Source organism: Hesperophylax consimilis, chromosome 21 (genome assembly GCF_061612785.1).
Source record: "Hesperophylax consimilis isolate HC1 chromosome 21, BYU_Hcon_1.0, whole genome shotgun sequence".
Taxonomy (NCBI): domain Eukaryota; kingdom Metazoa; phylum Arthropoda; class Insecta; order Trichoptera; family Limnephilidae; genus Hesperophylax; species Hesperophylax consimilis.
In genome coordinates, this window is record NC_142856.1 from 2,504,837 (window position 1) to 2,523,113 (window position 18,277).

Consider the following 18,277-nt stretch of genomic DNA (forward strand, 5'->3'; position numbering starts at 1 on the left):
ACAGTCTGAGGAATCAAATTTTATTGAGTAATCGTAAAAATATGTATAATGATATGGGGAAACTTTGCCCAATTTTTAATTTTGAAAATAAGTATTTTTTCATAGAAACCAACTTTATGCAAAAGTCATTGAAACCTCGAAAAAAATCAGTAAAAAGAACGGTTATTTCGGAGCGGTAGCGCAAATTGTGCAGATATCTGCGATGATCTAAGTCACCCCGTATTCCGGTACCTAAGTTTACTCATTTTTTATTAAATTATTAAGCTCCTTTTAAAAGTTTTACATAGGAATAGTAAAAAATTAAACCGTTTTCAGCAATATTTTGCATTTATTTAATGTTAAATTGAAGATATCCACTGACTCGGCGTAATATTTTCTCTCCATCAGTATTCTGAATAATGAGGAATACAAATGGTAGTTAGTCCCAGAATTTCTGCACTGATAAATCTTGACTATATATATACACGATGTACGCAATACTAAACAGTTTGTTTTATCAAAAAAAGGTTTCTATAAATGAAAGGAAAATAAAACTAAAGCATTTATTAAATTTAAAAAAAAAACAACATAAAATATAATTGAATTGGAATACTTGGCTTTTTACTAAATTAATTACATTCAAACCACAATCACATTTCCGAAAACTGTATCAATAGCTGCGTCGTTCAACTGTTTTCTCTTTTCTTCCTCTGTCTTGATCCTATGGAGACTCCGGCCTGGTTTCCCGCCATTTTTCACTATCAAATTGTGAACTTCCTTGTCTAGTTTTTTGTCCCTGGAAAAGAAAACAAACAAATTTTTAAAAATATGGTTAGAAAATCGAGTTAATTTAGCCCTGTAACTAGAATCGCTTATTTTCTATTGATAGAGTATCTACAAGATTTTCTATAAATAACATGTGTAAGGTTTTCTATGGATAGCAAGAGTTATAGTGATTTGTTTTTGGGGTATTATGCCGTGTTGCGCCACCTCCTTCTTTAGCCAACGTTTCGGACAGCATTGCAGTGTCCATCATCAGGGCAGATGTGTTCGCTTTTACTTATACTTTATACTATACTTTTGGCCGTAAAAATCTCAAATCATACCGAGCGTCGAAGGTTTTCTATAAATATCATACGCAAGGTTTTCTATGGAAAGCGTCAAGCTTTTCTATAAATATCATACGCAAGGTTTTCTATGGAAAGCGTCAAGCTTTTCTATAAATATCGTACGCAAGGTTTTCTATGGAAAGCGTCAAGCTTTTCTATAAATATCATACGCAAGGTTTTCTATGGAAAGCGTCAAGCTTTTCTATAAATATCATACGCAAGGTTTTCTATGGAAAGCGTCAAGCTTTTCTATAAATATCAAGTGCAAGGTTTTCTATGGATAGTCAAAGATTTTCTATAAATATTATGTGCAAGGTTTTCTTGCAACGGCAATGTTTTTGAATTTTATTTTGAAAGATTACTCGTACGAAAAAATACCGTTGTTTTATAGGGAAAAAAATAATTTATAAAGACGTAATTTTACTCTACGCTCTTTCGCAATTTACTGATTTTAAATAATATATAGCATATTTTCGGCAAGTTCCAGAGTGAAAGTTACTCTCAGAATCTCCCTGGTTTAAGACCACCATTCAGAATTGAAACTTTTCTTGAAATGCTTTTTGTAGTGTTTAGTGACAAAATCTGAATAGCCAGGTATTTCCCCACCCTCTTCTTCTCCATCGTCTTTCCCTCGCTCTATCTTCAGTCTCAAAAATACCCCAATCGCAGAAACCACAGGCTCACTAGCTCCGGATGGTTGGGAGCAGTTGGGACTGTTGTGCGGTTTCATATAAAGGCAGTTAGGTACAAAATTATGGAACAATCCGATTTGACAGCTCGTGGCAGGATCCACGCTCATGCGAACTCTGGCGGGATAACAAGGTAGTATCCAACACGGCTACCATCTTAAACCGCAAACGAAATACACGAACATTTTTACAGACAGGTTATTCCTAACGATCGAGTTAAAAGAGAACTTCGCTCAATTCAATTATGCTGATCATTAAAACGATAGTCAAATCATAATTAATAACCAACGCGTAACAACACGCAATATCGAATAAAAACATCACTTTACAAAACTATTCAATGCATTTTATTCTCATGTTTCAGCTACACGATTTGTAACCACAAATAAACGCGTATATCTCTGATTCGCTGGTTTTTGCTCCAATTCTTATAGCTTTAGAAATAGCATGAATTAATAATAACTGCTATGACTGGTGCACCAACACAATGTAAATACAATAGATTCACTGAAACAAGAAACATGCCGTGAAAGTTAAATATTTTGATAAATTGTCGAATCCAGCTGAACGCTTAATACGCAAAAAATTATAAATAGAATTCAGTTTCAACCTAATTACTACAAGAGATAACTCTTTATGTCGTGAGAGATGTTAAAAGATGCATTAAATGTCCATTTTTTTAATCAAAATTTAGTTTGAAGGTTGGGAAATGCGCTTAAGGCGATGTCATACGTAGTAATGCAAAATCATGTGTTTTTGGTTTGAAAATTTGGTCGCCTAGAAATGTTTCAGATGCTTTAATTAAATACTGCGAGTAGAATACATCTTGGCTTTTGAAATGATCGAGTATTTTTTAGATAAGTCTTTTTATAAGCCCAGAAAAAAATAATGTAAAGGCCTATGAAAATGCTTTAAAGTTCGAAATCTCCTACTTACGAACCCATTTTCGGTTATGATTTTATTGTACAATGTGGCAAATTAAGTTATTTATAAAATGATCGAAAAAAAATAATATTTATGCCTGAACATCCACAAAATAAAATAAAAGGCACTTTTTGTCCGTGTTTTTTTCTTGCATAAATCAAAACAGGTGGATGGTGTTAAGCGGGTATTAAAACCTTATCGCCATATACGTAAGGGTTGTTATTGATAGCGGCTCAATTTAAAATACTACACGACGTAGTGCATCGCCTTAAATTATTATTATCCATTAGATATTGAAATCAATTGTCCTTTTTTTAAAGATGCAGCGGAATTCGACAAGTTTACCAATATTTGAAACGTTTGAAATAAGACTTACGTAATGTACATTCTACAGCAGTAGAAAGAAGCCACGATCAAGCAGAAGAAACCGATGACTGTTGTAAGTAGACCAATCACAAGAATCCCGAAAAATGTCGATTTTGCTTGACCTGATATTATATCTGAAAATATAAAATAATAGATTTAAAACACGAATCTGAAGTATTCTAAACATCAAAAAAAATTTGTAAGCTTTTCCTAATTGATCTGATTAAAGCTGTGCTATATGGATCACACTAATAGTTTCAAAAAATGATGTTACAATATATATAGACGCTTTATTTTTTTTAATGGTAAACTAATGTTTATAAGACAAGGTTTTATGCATAGCATAAAGGGTAACAAATAATTATAAGCAATAATTAGTCACCTGAAATACTAATACAAATTGAAAATATCTCCCGAGTAAAAATAAATGCCGCCAACGGGAATTGAACCCGTGCCTTCTGATGTCCGGTCAGATGCTCTGTAACCACTGAGCTATGTCGGCTTATTTCCAACCCTCCAAATGATTCAATATGTACTAGTACCTCAATCAACAATTACTGCTTATTATATTTTTTCACATGTAAACAACCAACTTTATTTTTGTAGGAAAGGCTTTGTTAGTGCTAAATTTCTCACTAGATGGCGTCGAGACATATATGATATCTTCATTTATTGGTGAAATATTTTTGACTTACAAATATTATAATTTTTTTTAATGATAAACTATTGTTTATAAGACAAGTTTTTTTTATGCATAGCATAAAGGATAACAAATAATTATAAGCAATAATTAGCCTGAAATACTGATACAAATTGAAAATATCTCCCGAGTGAAAAAATATAATAAGCAGTAATTGTTGATTGAGGTACTAGTACATATTGAATCATTTGGCGGGCTGGAAATAAGCCGGCATAGCTCAGTGGTTACAGAGCATCTGACCCGACATCAGAAGGCACGGGTTCAATTCCCGTTGGCGGCATTTATTTTTACTTGGTAGATATTTTCATTTTTTATTAGTATTTTAGGCGAATAATTATTGCTTATATTTATATATAGACGCGCTGTAAAAATATCAAAGTGTCAAGAAAAAAGTACTTCAATTGTAGTCCTTTCGATTTCGTAGTTTTAGTAGTAAACTAACTAAGTAAATTACCTTTATACAGTGCCGAAATGCCCTCCTGTGTGATAAGAAACTGTTTTAATTACTCGGAAAACGATAGTAAAAGCAAGGGAATAGCATTTCATTTGTAAATACACGCAAATTAATTATTTTTTATTACTGTTCCCCGGTGTCATTACGCGTGAGCACGGTGGATCACTCCTTGGCATGGGATGGCTATTGTAGAACGTGTTTTCACTCCCTGGGCGATGCTAAAATAATGATGATGGAAAATAAATATATTTACCGAAAGAGTTGAATTTTTCTTCCAATAGTGAAGTGAGATTTTTCTTAGGAATGCACGTCAATAGAGTTTCATTATACTCGGTGTATCTGTAAAATAAACAAACAAAAGTTTAATGATTTGTAAATCATTTTTTGGAGGTTTTAGGAATAAAACTAGTACCTAATATAAAAATGGCCAAAAAAATCTTAAGGTTTCGTCAGTGCATCGTGAACTTTTAGTCTTCTGCTACTGGGTACGGTGTATTCCTTTTTGTTGTCAAGGCAAACTTCTCAAATAAAGTGGTGTATACATTATAGATAATATGTACATTTTTTCGTGGCTTGACCTATTTCAGCATATCGCTCGCCATACTTTCCCATCGGTAGTGTTTAGCGAGCGATATGCTAAAATAGGCTAAGCCTTGATGCGTGTATCTTAATGTATCGCCTACCTTATGGTAACAGGACTGTGGCAATTAAACAAACTCTTGAAAAGTGATATAAAGTCAAGAAAAGTTATAAAAATTCCTGAAAATTGGTACAACGTCATGAAAAGAGATATAAAGCTAAGTCAAGAAAAGTTATACAAAGTCATGAAAATTGGTACAACGTCATGAAAAGAGATATAAAGTCATAAAAAGATATTTAAAATAACTTTGTTAAATAGGTTATGTTAGGTTAGGTTTATAGGCCATTTCTTTTCATCACTTTTACTTTTTATGTGAATGCACCAGAGTCCAAACTGCTCCCAACCCTCTGGAGACAGTGAGACTATGGCATCCCCGATTGGGGTATGTTGCGAGGTTGAAAGTAGTGAGGAATGAAAGGAGATATGGAAGATGAAGGTGGGGAAGTACCTGGCCATTCAGATCTGGTCACCAAACACGGCCAAAGCCATGCCAAGTCTGCCAATGGTCTTCCACGAGGACGAAACTGAGAGTATCTTCCAAGTGAAGCAAATATACTTATATCGCTTTTCAAAAGCGTGTTGAATTGTCCCTGTCCTGGGTTGCCATGGAACCATTTGTAATGTGTTTCTTTTATATGTATAGTCACAGAAAATATCCTATATTTATACAAGGTGTCCGGGTTAAAGTGCACTAACTTCGGGAGGTGATTCTACATGGTAGTATAAGTAAAAAAGGTAAATGTAAACGTAGGTTCAAAAGTTGAAATACTTGAAAAAATAATGGAAAAATGTTATGGATTTTATTATCTTATTTTTTTTCTTTAACTCCACATGGGAGGCTTTGAGGAAAATAATTTCTCTCAGGGCCTATGTCATCTTTGGAAATGCTGTGTGAGGGGTTTTTATTATAAAAATTTAATAAATATTTACGCACATGTCACAATCGCACCTCTTCCCTCCGTAAGTGAAATTTCTACAAATCTGCCTGTGGTCCACGCACTGGTCTTCAAACCAGCACTCTTCTCCGTAATGCACTTCTGTTGAAATCACAAAAACATACATAGTAAAAAATGCGAATCCTGACCAGACATCAGAAGGTGCGGGTTCAATTCCCGTCAGCGGCATTTATTTTCAATTTGTATCGATATTTCAGGTGACTAATTATTGCTTATAATGATGAGCTCAGTGATTTTCATTTAAAATGGCTCATTTTACGTTTTTTTGTCTAAATACTGAACTAAATTACCGATGACGACAAAAATACATAGTTTACTAGACTTTTGTATTTTCATGTACTTTAATGTATCTTCTCTAAATAAATGTATTAATCATGTAACATGTACTTATAAATAAATAAATAAACTTTTTTCGCATTTTATAAAAAAAAAAAAATTTGTAATAAAAATTAACAAAGTTTCATATTTTTTTCTCAAATTGCCGTCTAAACCTTTGGTTTTATAGATTTTTATTATTTTTAGTTAAATTTTTATATTTGAATATAAAGCTTGGTGTTTTTTCTTTTCAACACCGTTTAGTTCATATTTCTAACTATGCCAGTAAGGGAAATACAACGATTTCTCTGAGACCATATGATCTGTTCCGAAAAGAGAACAGATTGGTCCTACGTGTTATAGCTGTTTGTTTCAAAAACAGAACAAATTAGCCCGAGGAGTTAACATCCAAATACATGTGTTATTTAATTGATCGTGAAAAAATTAGAACAGCAGACAGATTACGAGATATAAATTGACATTAAATTCTATTTTTGAAACAAGATAAGAATTTTGGCAGAAAATTCTAAAATGTATTTTAAATATTCTGCCGTTGACGTGGGTTTTTAATGTTAGAATTTCGAATGCCAAGGCGAGAAATGTTAAAGATATTTTCGTTATTATCATCTTGTTTTCATTTCTGATATTACAACAATTATAATTTATGATAGGACAACTTATTTTTACTCAAAATTCTTCAGTGATCATTTAATCCTAGTGGGTGTATTATTAATTTTATCTTTGCAGTATGTTTCTGTTTGACCGACAATTTTTTATGGTAAATTTAAAAAATCTTTATTCTTCTCCGGTTCTTATTGCTTTTTTCTAGCAGGCATAGTCATTTTCAGGGAGTAGGTAGTACCCAAAATTACTATCCTCCTTATATTAGCTTAAATACTTGACATATCATTTTAGTATTTTACAATATTCTACTTAAGCAACTTCTTCTCCAAATGTAGTATACATACTATATACATATTAATACAAATAATAATGGTCTTTATTCCAGAAACTAATCATGTTTTATATATATATATATATTATAGCTACTAGTACGAAATTTTACTTTTAAAAAAAATTTCCTACTTCTCTTGATTCTATATGTATATCTATAATAATATAATGTACACTCCTCTTCCAACCATAAGCTAATGCTTCTCTGGAAGAATAGTATTAAATATTGTCATTGTAATTGTAAACCTTATTATTTATATGTACTTGTTCCTCTAATAAATAAAAAAAATAAAAATTTGTCCTCAGAAAAAATTGCAAAAACAATTATTTCCAAAAAAATATTTAAATGTAATATTTGATTGAATCACCAATGTAATATTGGATTCGTATAAATTTCTTGAAGGATTTGAGTTTTTTTACCGACAAAACTATTAATGTATATTATTGAATACAATATTAGCGATTCCTAAACGAAAATTTGAAACAGAAAAATCAGAAAAAGATACGGTTGCAAAGCGAGGGACATTGGTTTATGTCATAGATTCGACCGTATCTTCTGATTTTTCTGTTCTTTAATCTTCGTTTAACTAATTGACTAACTAACAAATCATCACGCCGTTTCCCCAAAAGGGTAGGCAAAGAGGACTGACCGCCAAACAACGCGGTCTTGGCACACACTCCTTGACTCATTCACATTCATACATCGTCTCACACATACTCTTCTATTATTCTAACTCTTGACATGGCCTGACTCAAGTATCTGATTCACTTAATTGTGCCATGTCTTTCTCGGGCGTCCCCGACTTCTGCTACCATTCGCATTTGCATCATATATTCTCCTTACACTCCTTTCTTTGCTCATTTGCTCTACATACCCAAACCATTTAAACGTCTCTTTCTTGATCTTACTCATTACGCTTACATCAGCCTTGCACTCTTTGCGGATCTCCACATTTCTCCCACGATCATTCATGCTTTTACCACACATACATCTCAGGGATCTCATTATTGTCTTCAATAATTAAATATTACAATTTTAGATTTTACTCATTAAGTTATTCCAAAAAAACTATTAATTAATATTCATATTCTTCTTAGTATTTTAAAGCATGACTTGCAAAAAGTGTTTTACCTAAAATAATTAAATCAACGCCATATATGAACGAGCAGCTTATGACTAATTTTAAGTTGAATAAGTGTTAGAGTGAGACAGAGAAGCAATGCTTTATATACAGTAGCGCGTTTTCACTCTTCATGTTTTCAACCCTATCCTCCACTAGAATAGACGGTATCGCTCGTGATCTTTTGCGTTACTTGTATCGCATATTATAATAATTTGGCGCAGCCGGTATAGTAATATTATGAAAAAACATGAATTAAATAAAAAATTGTTGATTAAAAATTCTTGTAGATTAGTTTTTAAAATAGTAGTATAGACAGCTCTGGTTTAATTAACCTAATTGAATTTCATATACCTACAAGAGTTAATCACTTCTAAATCATGTTTAAAGGTAACAAAATCAGGAATGAGAATTTCAAACACTTATTTGTACCTAGATTACTTAAATTGGTAATAAATACGCAGGTGTAGTGGATCTATTTAACTGTACGGAATGTAGGTACAAAAAAGCCTTACTATAAATCAATGTTTATTTATTTGAAATTAATAAAATACTTCGTTTTTTGCTGTGTTAGAAGAAATGTTTATTTAACCTAAGCCTACTTATAATTAATTACCCGTGGCCTGGCACACACGTGTTAAGTGCAGATTTAAAAAAACAAAACAATTACGGCCGTTGTTCAGTAACGTTCGATTCGCCTGTTTCCAAGCATCTATACTGTTGATTATCTTAAGTGGCCCTGCCCACTTTCATAGACGATAAAAAATCAAAGTAAAAACTTTTAATGCCAAATTAATATTGACGAATAAATTATTGTTTTTATTATTAATGCATACATTTATTTGAATACTATAATATATAAAACGATATTTAATATTTTTTAAACAAGGGTACGAAAAATGTATAAGACCAGTGGTTGAGTGGGCATAGCGCTTGGGTCTCACCCGAGCGTCGCGTGTTCGATTCCTCGGCTGGCTAAGTCCTCCATCACAACACATCTATCTTAGACGGGAAAGACCAGTTGAGTGGGAAAATATTTTAAAGAGAGTTTATAAAAAAAATTTTGTTAATTATATCTGCTTTTATATTAACATGTTTCCTCATTTCTAAAATTCCAAAATTATTTATAGTGAAGTATTTTAAGACCTGAAAAAAACAAATAGCATATAACCATAAAACAATATATTCATAAGACAATTAGCATTTAATAACGGTTATTCTAATAAATTGATAGTTGAAATACTAAATAAAAAAATTAAACATATTCTCTTCAAACGGTCTTTCTAAAGATAGAAATAAACAATGGCGTAGAATTTTGTTTGTGGATAACGATATTTCTAAAATTATATATAAAAACAATCCTGGTACTATTCAACTGGCGTTTTACACTAATAACAATGAAGAAATATATTCTTAATAATAAAGATAGCAAAATTCAAACAAAAAATCCAGGAGTTTAAAAACTCAATTGGGATGATTGTAATTTCTTTTACAAAGGTAGAACCAATAGAAACTTTGAAGTCAGAACTAAAGAATATCGCAGGGCTCTAAATGAAAATAGTGAATCTGAGTTTGCAAATCATCTTTTGAATAATGATCACACTTTCGATAAAAAATTCAGGTCTTAAAATACTTCACTCAGGATATAAAGCATCGCAAATAAATAATTTTGAAATTTTAGAAATTAGAAAACATGTCAATATAAAATCAGATATAATTAATAAACAAAAAAATAAAATGATATAGAAAAATGCCATTACAAAGTGATAAGCTTCCAGAAGAAATCTTCTTATTAAACGCTTGTTAATCGTAAGTAGTCAAATATTGTGAGCTGCTTTAAATATTCGCGCCATTCATTTGGTTCGTTTTTATACCACCATAGGTGCGCTCTGTCGGCCATCTATAGCCGTGCGTATCGGCCATTGAAGGAACGCGTGATTTTTTTATAAACGCAAACATAATCACGTAACTGTGGATAATTTTCATTGTAATGTAATTAATCCAATGGATTATGAACTTTCTAAAACATATTTTATTCGATATTATCCAAAAATTATATGAGCAGAAACGATGCTTTTGAAGAAATCTCGTATTATTATGAGGCGATCCTATTTTAGAATGAAATCTTGTCTTAATTTTCAAGTTAGCTGAATTTACCCGAAACAGACAATTTTAATTTGACCAATCAGAGGGCCTACATCGTCCAGACGCTAGGACAATAATACTATCAGATTACTCACCTAGTAAATAGATATTTAGTGTGAAATTTACATAACTTATTTCATCTAGAATAGATAATTTTGATGCTTTACATCTTAAAATTGACCTGGAGTATTCTTTTAAATTGTATTTTAAAATCGCACTTAAAACATGTGTGCGCTATGCCATCGATCTTATATTTTGTATGTACTTGTATCTCCTATATCTTTCTAGCACTTTAATTCATTTAATGCTTTCTGTCGTCCTTTAATGATGTAACAATTTAAAGTTTAAGGCGAAGCCTAGTGCTAAATCTCTATTTTGATTAATCTTTATAACGAATTGGTGTACATTATAAATTTGCTTTAGATAAATTGAAGGTTTTCCTATAGTTTCACTTGAGTTGAATACAAATAAAAAATAAATTACTCAGTAAAAAATATAAATATAAACTACTAAAATTTTTTTTTTAAAGTAAACAACTTTTTAAAAATACAGTACTATAGCTAAAATTATCTGTGACATTTTCAATTGATTAACTTTTTTGCTTTCTTATAAAATAATTTACAAAATAAATAAAAACTAGTTTTGTGCTTGAAATCGAACTTTTCTAGACTCCGTTCGTCCAGCGATTTTAATGCCTATTACCTACTATACACGGTGTCCGGAAACTCGTAGTACAAGCGGGAAACTGGAGAATCTACACCACATGGGGAACCCAAATGAACATAAAGTTTTTTGATTTGAGCATTTTCACAAAAAAAAAAAAAAAACCAAAAAAAAAAATTTTTCGGCTATTTTAGGGTTAAAGTTTTTTCTGGTGTTTAGTGTTGAACAACAGATGTTTTAACCCTGCAGAGCAGAAATATTTTATGATGACACCGGATTAAATGAAGGGTGATTTCAAAATAATGCTTCAAATCCGAGTTTCTTCATTTGTTTTCCTTTCAAATAGTTTTAATTAGTTGGGTACTTTGATCTTCAGTAATAATTTATAAGAATTTATAAGAAGAAAAAAATTTAAAAAAAAATCAACTTCTAACTCGATTTACTCGATAACGAAAGCTCAAATCAAAAAAAAATATACTACAAAATTGACTCCAAATGTGATGTAGATTCAACAGTTTCCCGCTTGTACTACGAGTTTCCGGACACCCTGTATAAGGTATTCCAAGAATATACACATTTTTGTCTTGTAGCTTCCTCTTTACGAAATGAAACACTTTATTATTTATTATCATTTTTGTTTTTTTTTTCATGCTTATTTAACTGTGACATGCAATTATTATATATTTATAAATATGTGGATATTAAATAAACAAAAAAAAAATATATATAAGTTATTTTAGGCAATTTGGGTAGTAGGTATTATGAAAACAGATATGTGTACAAACCTGGAAAGCAGTACGCCCCGCTCTGTAAGTGTTTTGGTTTACATTTGCAAGCGCTGTCAACACACACAAGACGATCAAGGCACTCCAAATCCTGATTACAACTTTGACCTGCCAATTTCAACAAACAACATCCATCAATCAATAATTTCTTCTTTGAAAATGTCTAAAAAGTTTCTAGATAAGATGAATGGAAGATTTTTTCATTCAACGATGCGACCATAGTGGAAAAGACATTTTCAATCGGAACTAGTTGCGTTATCCTTAATACTGTGTATAGAAAAAGGCAAAAGCTAACGGTTGGAAACATGTTCTTGTTCCACACAAAAAGTTAAGAAATAAATCATAATATGAAGTACGCCCACTTACAACGTGACTGATTTATAATTCAGTTTTAACTAATTCAGTTTTAACTAATAAAGTTTTAACTAATAAAGTTTAAACTAATTCAGTTTTAACTAGTTCAGTTTTGGCTAATGAATTTTAACTAATTTAGTTTTAACGATTAAACTCATTCCGGGAAGGACAATATTATCACTAAAGCGCATTATGTTCACATTGAAACAGCATTAAAAAACATGGTAAATATACAGAAAATGGGGACATGCTTAAAAAACGTTTTGTACCAGTTACGTAATATGAGAAATAAGTATTTCAGTTTTCGGAAATGGAAAATAGTAATAATAATGTTGTTTCCAGCATGTGGGGAGGTTATTGCAATCCCACATGTCTCATGTAGGTATAAATATAGATTGTTTAATAGATTTGTTAATATATAAGAAATACAAGAAACCTGAATTTAAATTTTTAAAGAGTTATTATGTTGATAAAACAATTTTTAAGAAATAATTCCAAAAATAAATTAAATAAACCGTAATAACGTGAATTTGATGAACTTTAAGAGATGCAAGAAAATCTAGTATTTAATAAAAATAAGCAATAAAGGATAATTAACAAAGGCGTGATCTCGAGTGAGCTTGGGCCATTCTATTAAAAAATATTATTTTTGAAGATAATATCTGTACATTTGCCGAGCTGAAACGATAATTATATGATATTTACACGATGGAAAAAAAAATCGCAAATTATGCTCCCAAAATGATTATAAACACGTTTTGTACAGTTATTTAACGTGTTATAGATATGAAAAAAATCACAGTATTTCTTTAAATGCTACTTTAGACTTTATTGGAGAGATTTTTGCTGTATTTTAAATATGTCATGCTTTGTTAAGTATTGTCGCTTACGGACATTATTATAATCGTGTTTTTTTAATATCTAGTCTAATTTTGGGTTTAATTAAAATATAAATTAAGAATTAATTTATATTTTATATATTATGACAAAACATGGCGTGAATAAAATACATCAAATTATTTTCGTTATTTGTTTTTGGGGTGTTATGCCGTGTTTATTGTGTGACATCTGTCACACATCTGCCCTGATGATGGACCCTGTAACGTTGTCCGAAACGTTGGCTAAAGAAGGAGTTAGCGCAACACGGCATAATACCCCAAAAACAAATAATAATAAACTTTTGGCCGGGAAAATCTTAAATCTTACATAAAATTATCTGTTTTTTATTTAATAACTTAAAAAATTAATGTCGATTTTTTTTCGTGAATAAACGAATGAAAATCTTGTAAGTGGAAATTAACCCACTTCTCGACATTCGATCGAGCTGAAACTCGGCAGATTGACTCGTTGTCGAAGGCAATCCAATATTTTGGTGGTATAATCTAGGATATATACACATTTCTCTGACATTGGATGACACTACAGCGGTCGTGATTTGGTTCGGTTGTTAGCGTGGTTGATTCCAATCCCTGGGGAGGAAGTTTCAATCCTCCGTCAAACCAAAAAAAATATATGCATATATTTTTTAACACAAATAGATGTATTATAGTAAAAAATTACCAAAATTATTTATTTTACATTTCCAGAAACTGAATACTTCTCATTATTATCTAACTGATGAAAAGTGTTTTTAAATAAAATGTACTTATTAAGCACGTCCCTTTTTCTGTATATTTACCAAAAACATAAAAGGAAATAAGTGATAAGAATTAGTAAAAGAGTTAACATTAATTTTGGAATGATTAAAAGGAACGGCGCGCAATCTTTTTCAAACGAAACTTATATTTGAATTTGTGGCCAAAATACCCAATCAAAATGATTTTTTTTCAGTCAAAAAACAGCAAATATTTGACATAAATAAAAATATAAATATTTGTTTGTTCGAATTTTATATCTCCGAAAGTTCTTCAATGATTGCATTGAAATTTTGCAAAACGTTGCATTCGAATATGCGTGTATTACATCGATTTTAATTCGACTCTTTATCTCATTACGGTGCAGAGATATTGCGTTAAATATTCCTTAGGCGTCCCCAACTTCTTTTACCATTTAAACATCTCTAAACACTCCTGGCACTAATCGCAACAAACTCTGAAATTTTCAGCGATATCGTTTGACTACCTTTCGAGTTTTGCGAGCGCAAACATACGCAGGCCGAATTATTATATATTAAGATTAGAAACCTGTTAGAATTTAACTCAACCATTTGGACTGTATTTTATATCTAATATAAGACGTTGTCCTGCCACAGACCGCCTTCTATATAGGGAAGTTTAAAGTTATGGTTGTATATATTTTTGGAGGAGAAATCAGAAATCTGAAAAAAAAATCTTGACAAAAGCGCCACCTATCGGGTCCAAAACTATCCTATATTTCAAGCTGGAACCAACCATACACATTCACTAAATTTCATTGAAATCGGTTGGGCGGTTTCGGAGATTAGCGTGTACGAACACAGTGACACGTGACTTTTATACATTAAGAGATTATATAGATGTCTCAGGTGACAGGTGTAAACATGTTTTTTTAAACAATGCCTTCTGTTGGACAAACATGTTTTTTTTAAATAGCGCCATCTATTTGACGAAAAAGCAACACGCGCTATTGTTTCTCTACCTGCACACACAGACTGAGCCACAGCAACGCTTGGCGGTGTAAAGCAAGTATTTAATTAGGGTGTGAGGTATTTTATTTATTTATGTTTGAACTAGCTGTACCCCGCCAAGCGTTGCTGTGAATCAGTTTGAGAAACGATAGCACGTGTAGCTTTTACGTCCAACAGATGGCGCTACTTTAAAAAAATAAAATTACTTGTCGCAAGTGACATCTATGAAATATGGGCAAATATAAATACACGCGAATTCGAATTCAACATTGTGTCGAAATTGAGCCGAACTCTCTGATATGAAAATATCTGGAGTCGGTGAATTATTTTCCCATTTGATCTCTGGGGAGTTGACGTGTTGTTCTTGTATTGTATTGTATTTCTTATGCTTATATAATGCACTTGCATAATGTGGATTATTGACTAGATGATCATTTGTGGAAAAGTGTGTGGAAGGGTTTAGTTTTCCTGTGGGGAAGATTTAACCCACACATAAAGTCGAATGGAAATTTTGCCCAACCTGCATATAAAAATGATGAATTATAAAATGTTAAAAAGTTAAATGATTTCAAAGTGTATTTTGAAAAGCTTAAAGTTAAAATTACAAACCACCGATTTATATTGAAACTCAAATACGTAAATTTTGAGATGTTTTATTTTATGACTACATTAACACAGTGGTTGTGTAAGATTATTTTATTTCATAATTATTATTAACTGACAAAAAAAAATATTTTATTTAAAATCGATTTTTTTAATAACCTTTATTTTTTTAATTTAAATACAAATCAATACATTAGCTCAAATTCTTACTAAATATTGGCTGTGCTTTTGATTAAAAACAGTATTATTCAGTTTGTTAGAGTTTGTTGGCCAAAAATTCAAATTAAAGTTTTGTAATATTTTAGTTTTTTCAGGAACGCTGGCTAACTATGAATTCTAACTTATAATATTTACATTATACTAAACAACATTATCAGATATGATTTTAAATAGTAATGTACTTGAGCTAATGTTGTGAACAAAAACCTTGGTCACGGTATCACTTCTACGCAAATAAACACTTTTCTCTGCTCTTCATGATGGACACTGCAAGGCTGTCTGAAATGTTGGCTCAAAAATAAGAATGAAGCGAAACACGGATAATTATCATAAAATACAATTAACCTGAAAATATTCAATCTCTTAGGGTAACTTATGGAAGCTTATAAACCTCACTATAATACCTATAATTTCGAGGTAACAGTCGCACCTGGCAACTGTTTTATCTGTTAATAAATTGTTTGATTTGTAATTATTCAAACTGACAAATAGCGACAGAATAGGCCTCTACAACAAAATAATTGAAATTTCGAAAAATAGTGCAAGCTTCACATCATTTTGGTAATGGTATACGGAAAAAATTGAACACGGTTAATACGCCAATTTTATTTATCCCGAGTGAAAGATGCTCTTACTATCGCCCTGGTGTAAGACCACTATTCAGAATTGAAACGTTGTTTGAAATGGCTTTGGCCATGTTTGGTGACCAGATCTGAACATCCAGGTACTTCCCCACCTTCCTCAACCCCATCTCCTTCCCCTCCCCTCTACCATCAGTCTCATAACGTACTCCGATTGGGGATGCCATAGCCTCATTGGCTCCAGACGGTTGGGAGCAATGGGGACTCATGTGTGGCTTGCAAAAATGAAAGATAATAATAATTATTTCGTTTAAATTAAAATCTTAGACAATAAACCTTAGAACCTAAAACAGATTTTTAGTTCGGGCTTAATTAAAAAAATAACTTTTAAAAAAACTAGCCTAAAAATCCTATTTTAATATTATTATATTATTTTGTAAAGAAAATACGTAAAAATTTTCAATTACGAAATAAAGTATATTAAAAATGTATTATTTTCCATTTTTGGTTACTTAAATTGTGGTACCTTATTGTCATTTGACTTTTACAAAGTATCTTCATGATAAAATGTGCATGTTAACCGTGTCCCACTTTTCTGAATATTTACCAATGTTTTTTAAAGCTTTTTGAACATACAACCTCATAGTACAATGGGCCTATGGCCTAAGTGCTCGCGGGGAACGTAAGTAAACCGCCTCCGACTTTAAAAAAGAACATACAACCTCAGACTGAAGGGGTTCTGAAACATATTTTTTCAACCACAGTCAAATCTGAAATAACTGTAACTATCTCTTACAAAAACCGTACAATGTGCACTAACTTATGGAAAAAATCTTTTTAAAATTTGTTTTAACTGTGATGAAAATTGGATATATAATAGTACACATCTGCTGACCCTGTTGGAATCGCATTTGGCAGCCACCTCTAGTCTGAAGCCCCAAAATACTTGAAAAAAAACCTTGACTCTGTGCAGAAATGGACGGTCCGTTTGATAAATTCAACTATCTTAACAAACTGATTGCAATATTTAGAGCACAGGCGTCAGGTAGGTATGCTGTCCTTGTTCTACCGGTATTACAATTAAAGATGCTCATAGAAAATAGCGTCATTGATCCCTTCGGCAAAGGGGCATAATCGGGAAACGGGCGAAACGCGCGCCCAACGAATGTACCCGGTTGTCATTTGTCTTATGAGAACGGGCCATTCTATGATTTAATCGTTCCAAACCTCGGCTGTGGAACAAGGGTATCTTCAATACCCATGTTCACTCCGTCTTCTCCTCAAAAAGACCCTCCACAAAGCATCCCCAAAGACGATACAGAGTAGAGTTAATGTAAAAAAAATAGATATTAAAACCAATAAAATCTACGTGAATTTTCACCAAATTTGCGAGGTTAAGTCAGGTACCTATATAATAACACTTAACATCAAAAAACAAAACAAGTTGGCTTCAATATAGAAAACATGTCAAAGCTACATTATCAAGTATTTGATCTAAGACGAACTTTATAGAAGATTATTATGAAATAATTTTTTCTTACCAACTTGCGCAAAAACTGCTGTGAAACATAGGAATGTAAAAACTGTAAAGCTGAATGTAAACTTTCCCATTGTACAATTAACTTCTGTGGCTTTGTTTAACGAGCAAATCAGAAACCAACTTCATTTTATAGTATCTTCTCCACCACTAACATTATCTTCTCATCTGACAGCGTAGGAATATGTGGAGACTAAAATAGATTTAATTTCATCACCGTCTTTCAAAATAGTGCGGGCAAAGACATCATGGCTTCTCGGAACATTCGAGTGTAAATAGAACAGGCGTAGTTTGGTTTTTGGCCAACAGAGCGCGGAACGTTAGCGCTAATTTAGTTTGGTGTGCGCTCAACAGATGGCAGAGTGTGGATTAATTTGACGGGATATATTATTATTTATTAGAATACTAGTTGGTATGTACCTGGCATTTCTGGGGGTTATCCTTAGGAGGTCGACATATAGCAGGCCTTTTTAACATATACAATTCCTTGTTACATTATTTCAATGTATCTCATAAGGTTTAGCAATGTAAGCACCCAAAAAATCTACTTGATTACAAAACATCGTATTTTCTATACT

General features: G+C 31.8%; 1 protein-coding gene and 1 non-coding gene across 3 annotated transcripts; one reads left to right on the forward strand and one right to left on the reverse strand.

Moving 5' to 3' along the window:
• Positions 1 to 573: 573 nt before the first annotated feature.
• Positions 574 to 17,858, reverse strand: LOC149413501 (uncharacterized). 2 transcript variants are annotated; one of them, XM_089644538.1, is made up of 6 exons: positions 17,704 to 17,858; positions 11,801 to 11,908; positions 5,796 to 5,898; positions 4,475 to 4,560; positions 3,078 to 3,201; positions 574 to 775 (listed from the first exon to the last, which is right to left on the reverse strand). In XM_089644538.1, the coding sequence occupies exons 1-6, from the start codon at positions 17,771 to 17,773 to the stop codon at positions 619 to 621; spliced, it is 648 nt and encodes a 215-aa protein (XP_089500664.1). In that variant the 5' UTR covers positions 17,774 to 17,858; the 3' UTR covers positions 574 to 618. The 2 variants fall into 2 exon arrangements, with proteins under 2 accessions (XP_089500664.1, XP_089500665.1); XM_089644539.1 differs by lacking the exon at positions 11,801 to 11,908.
• On the forward strand, positions 3,974 to 4,047 carry TRNAS-CGA (transfer RNA serine (anticodon CGA)). Its single transcript has one exon. It is a non-coding gene; the product is annotated as a tRNA-Ser (tRNA).
• Positions 17,859 to 18,277: the final 419 nt, after the last annotated feature.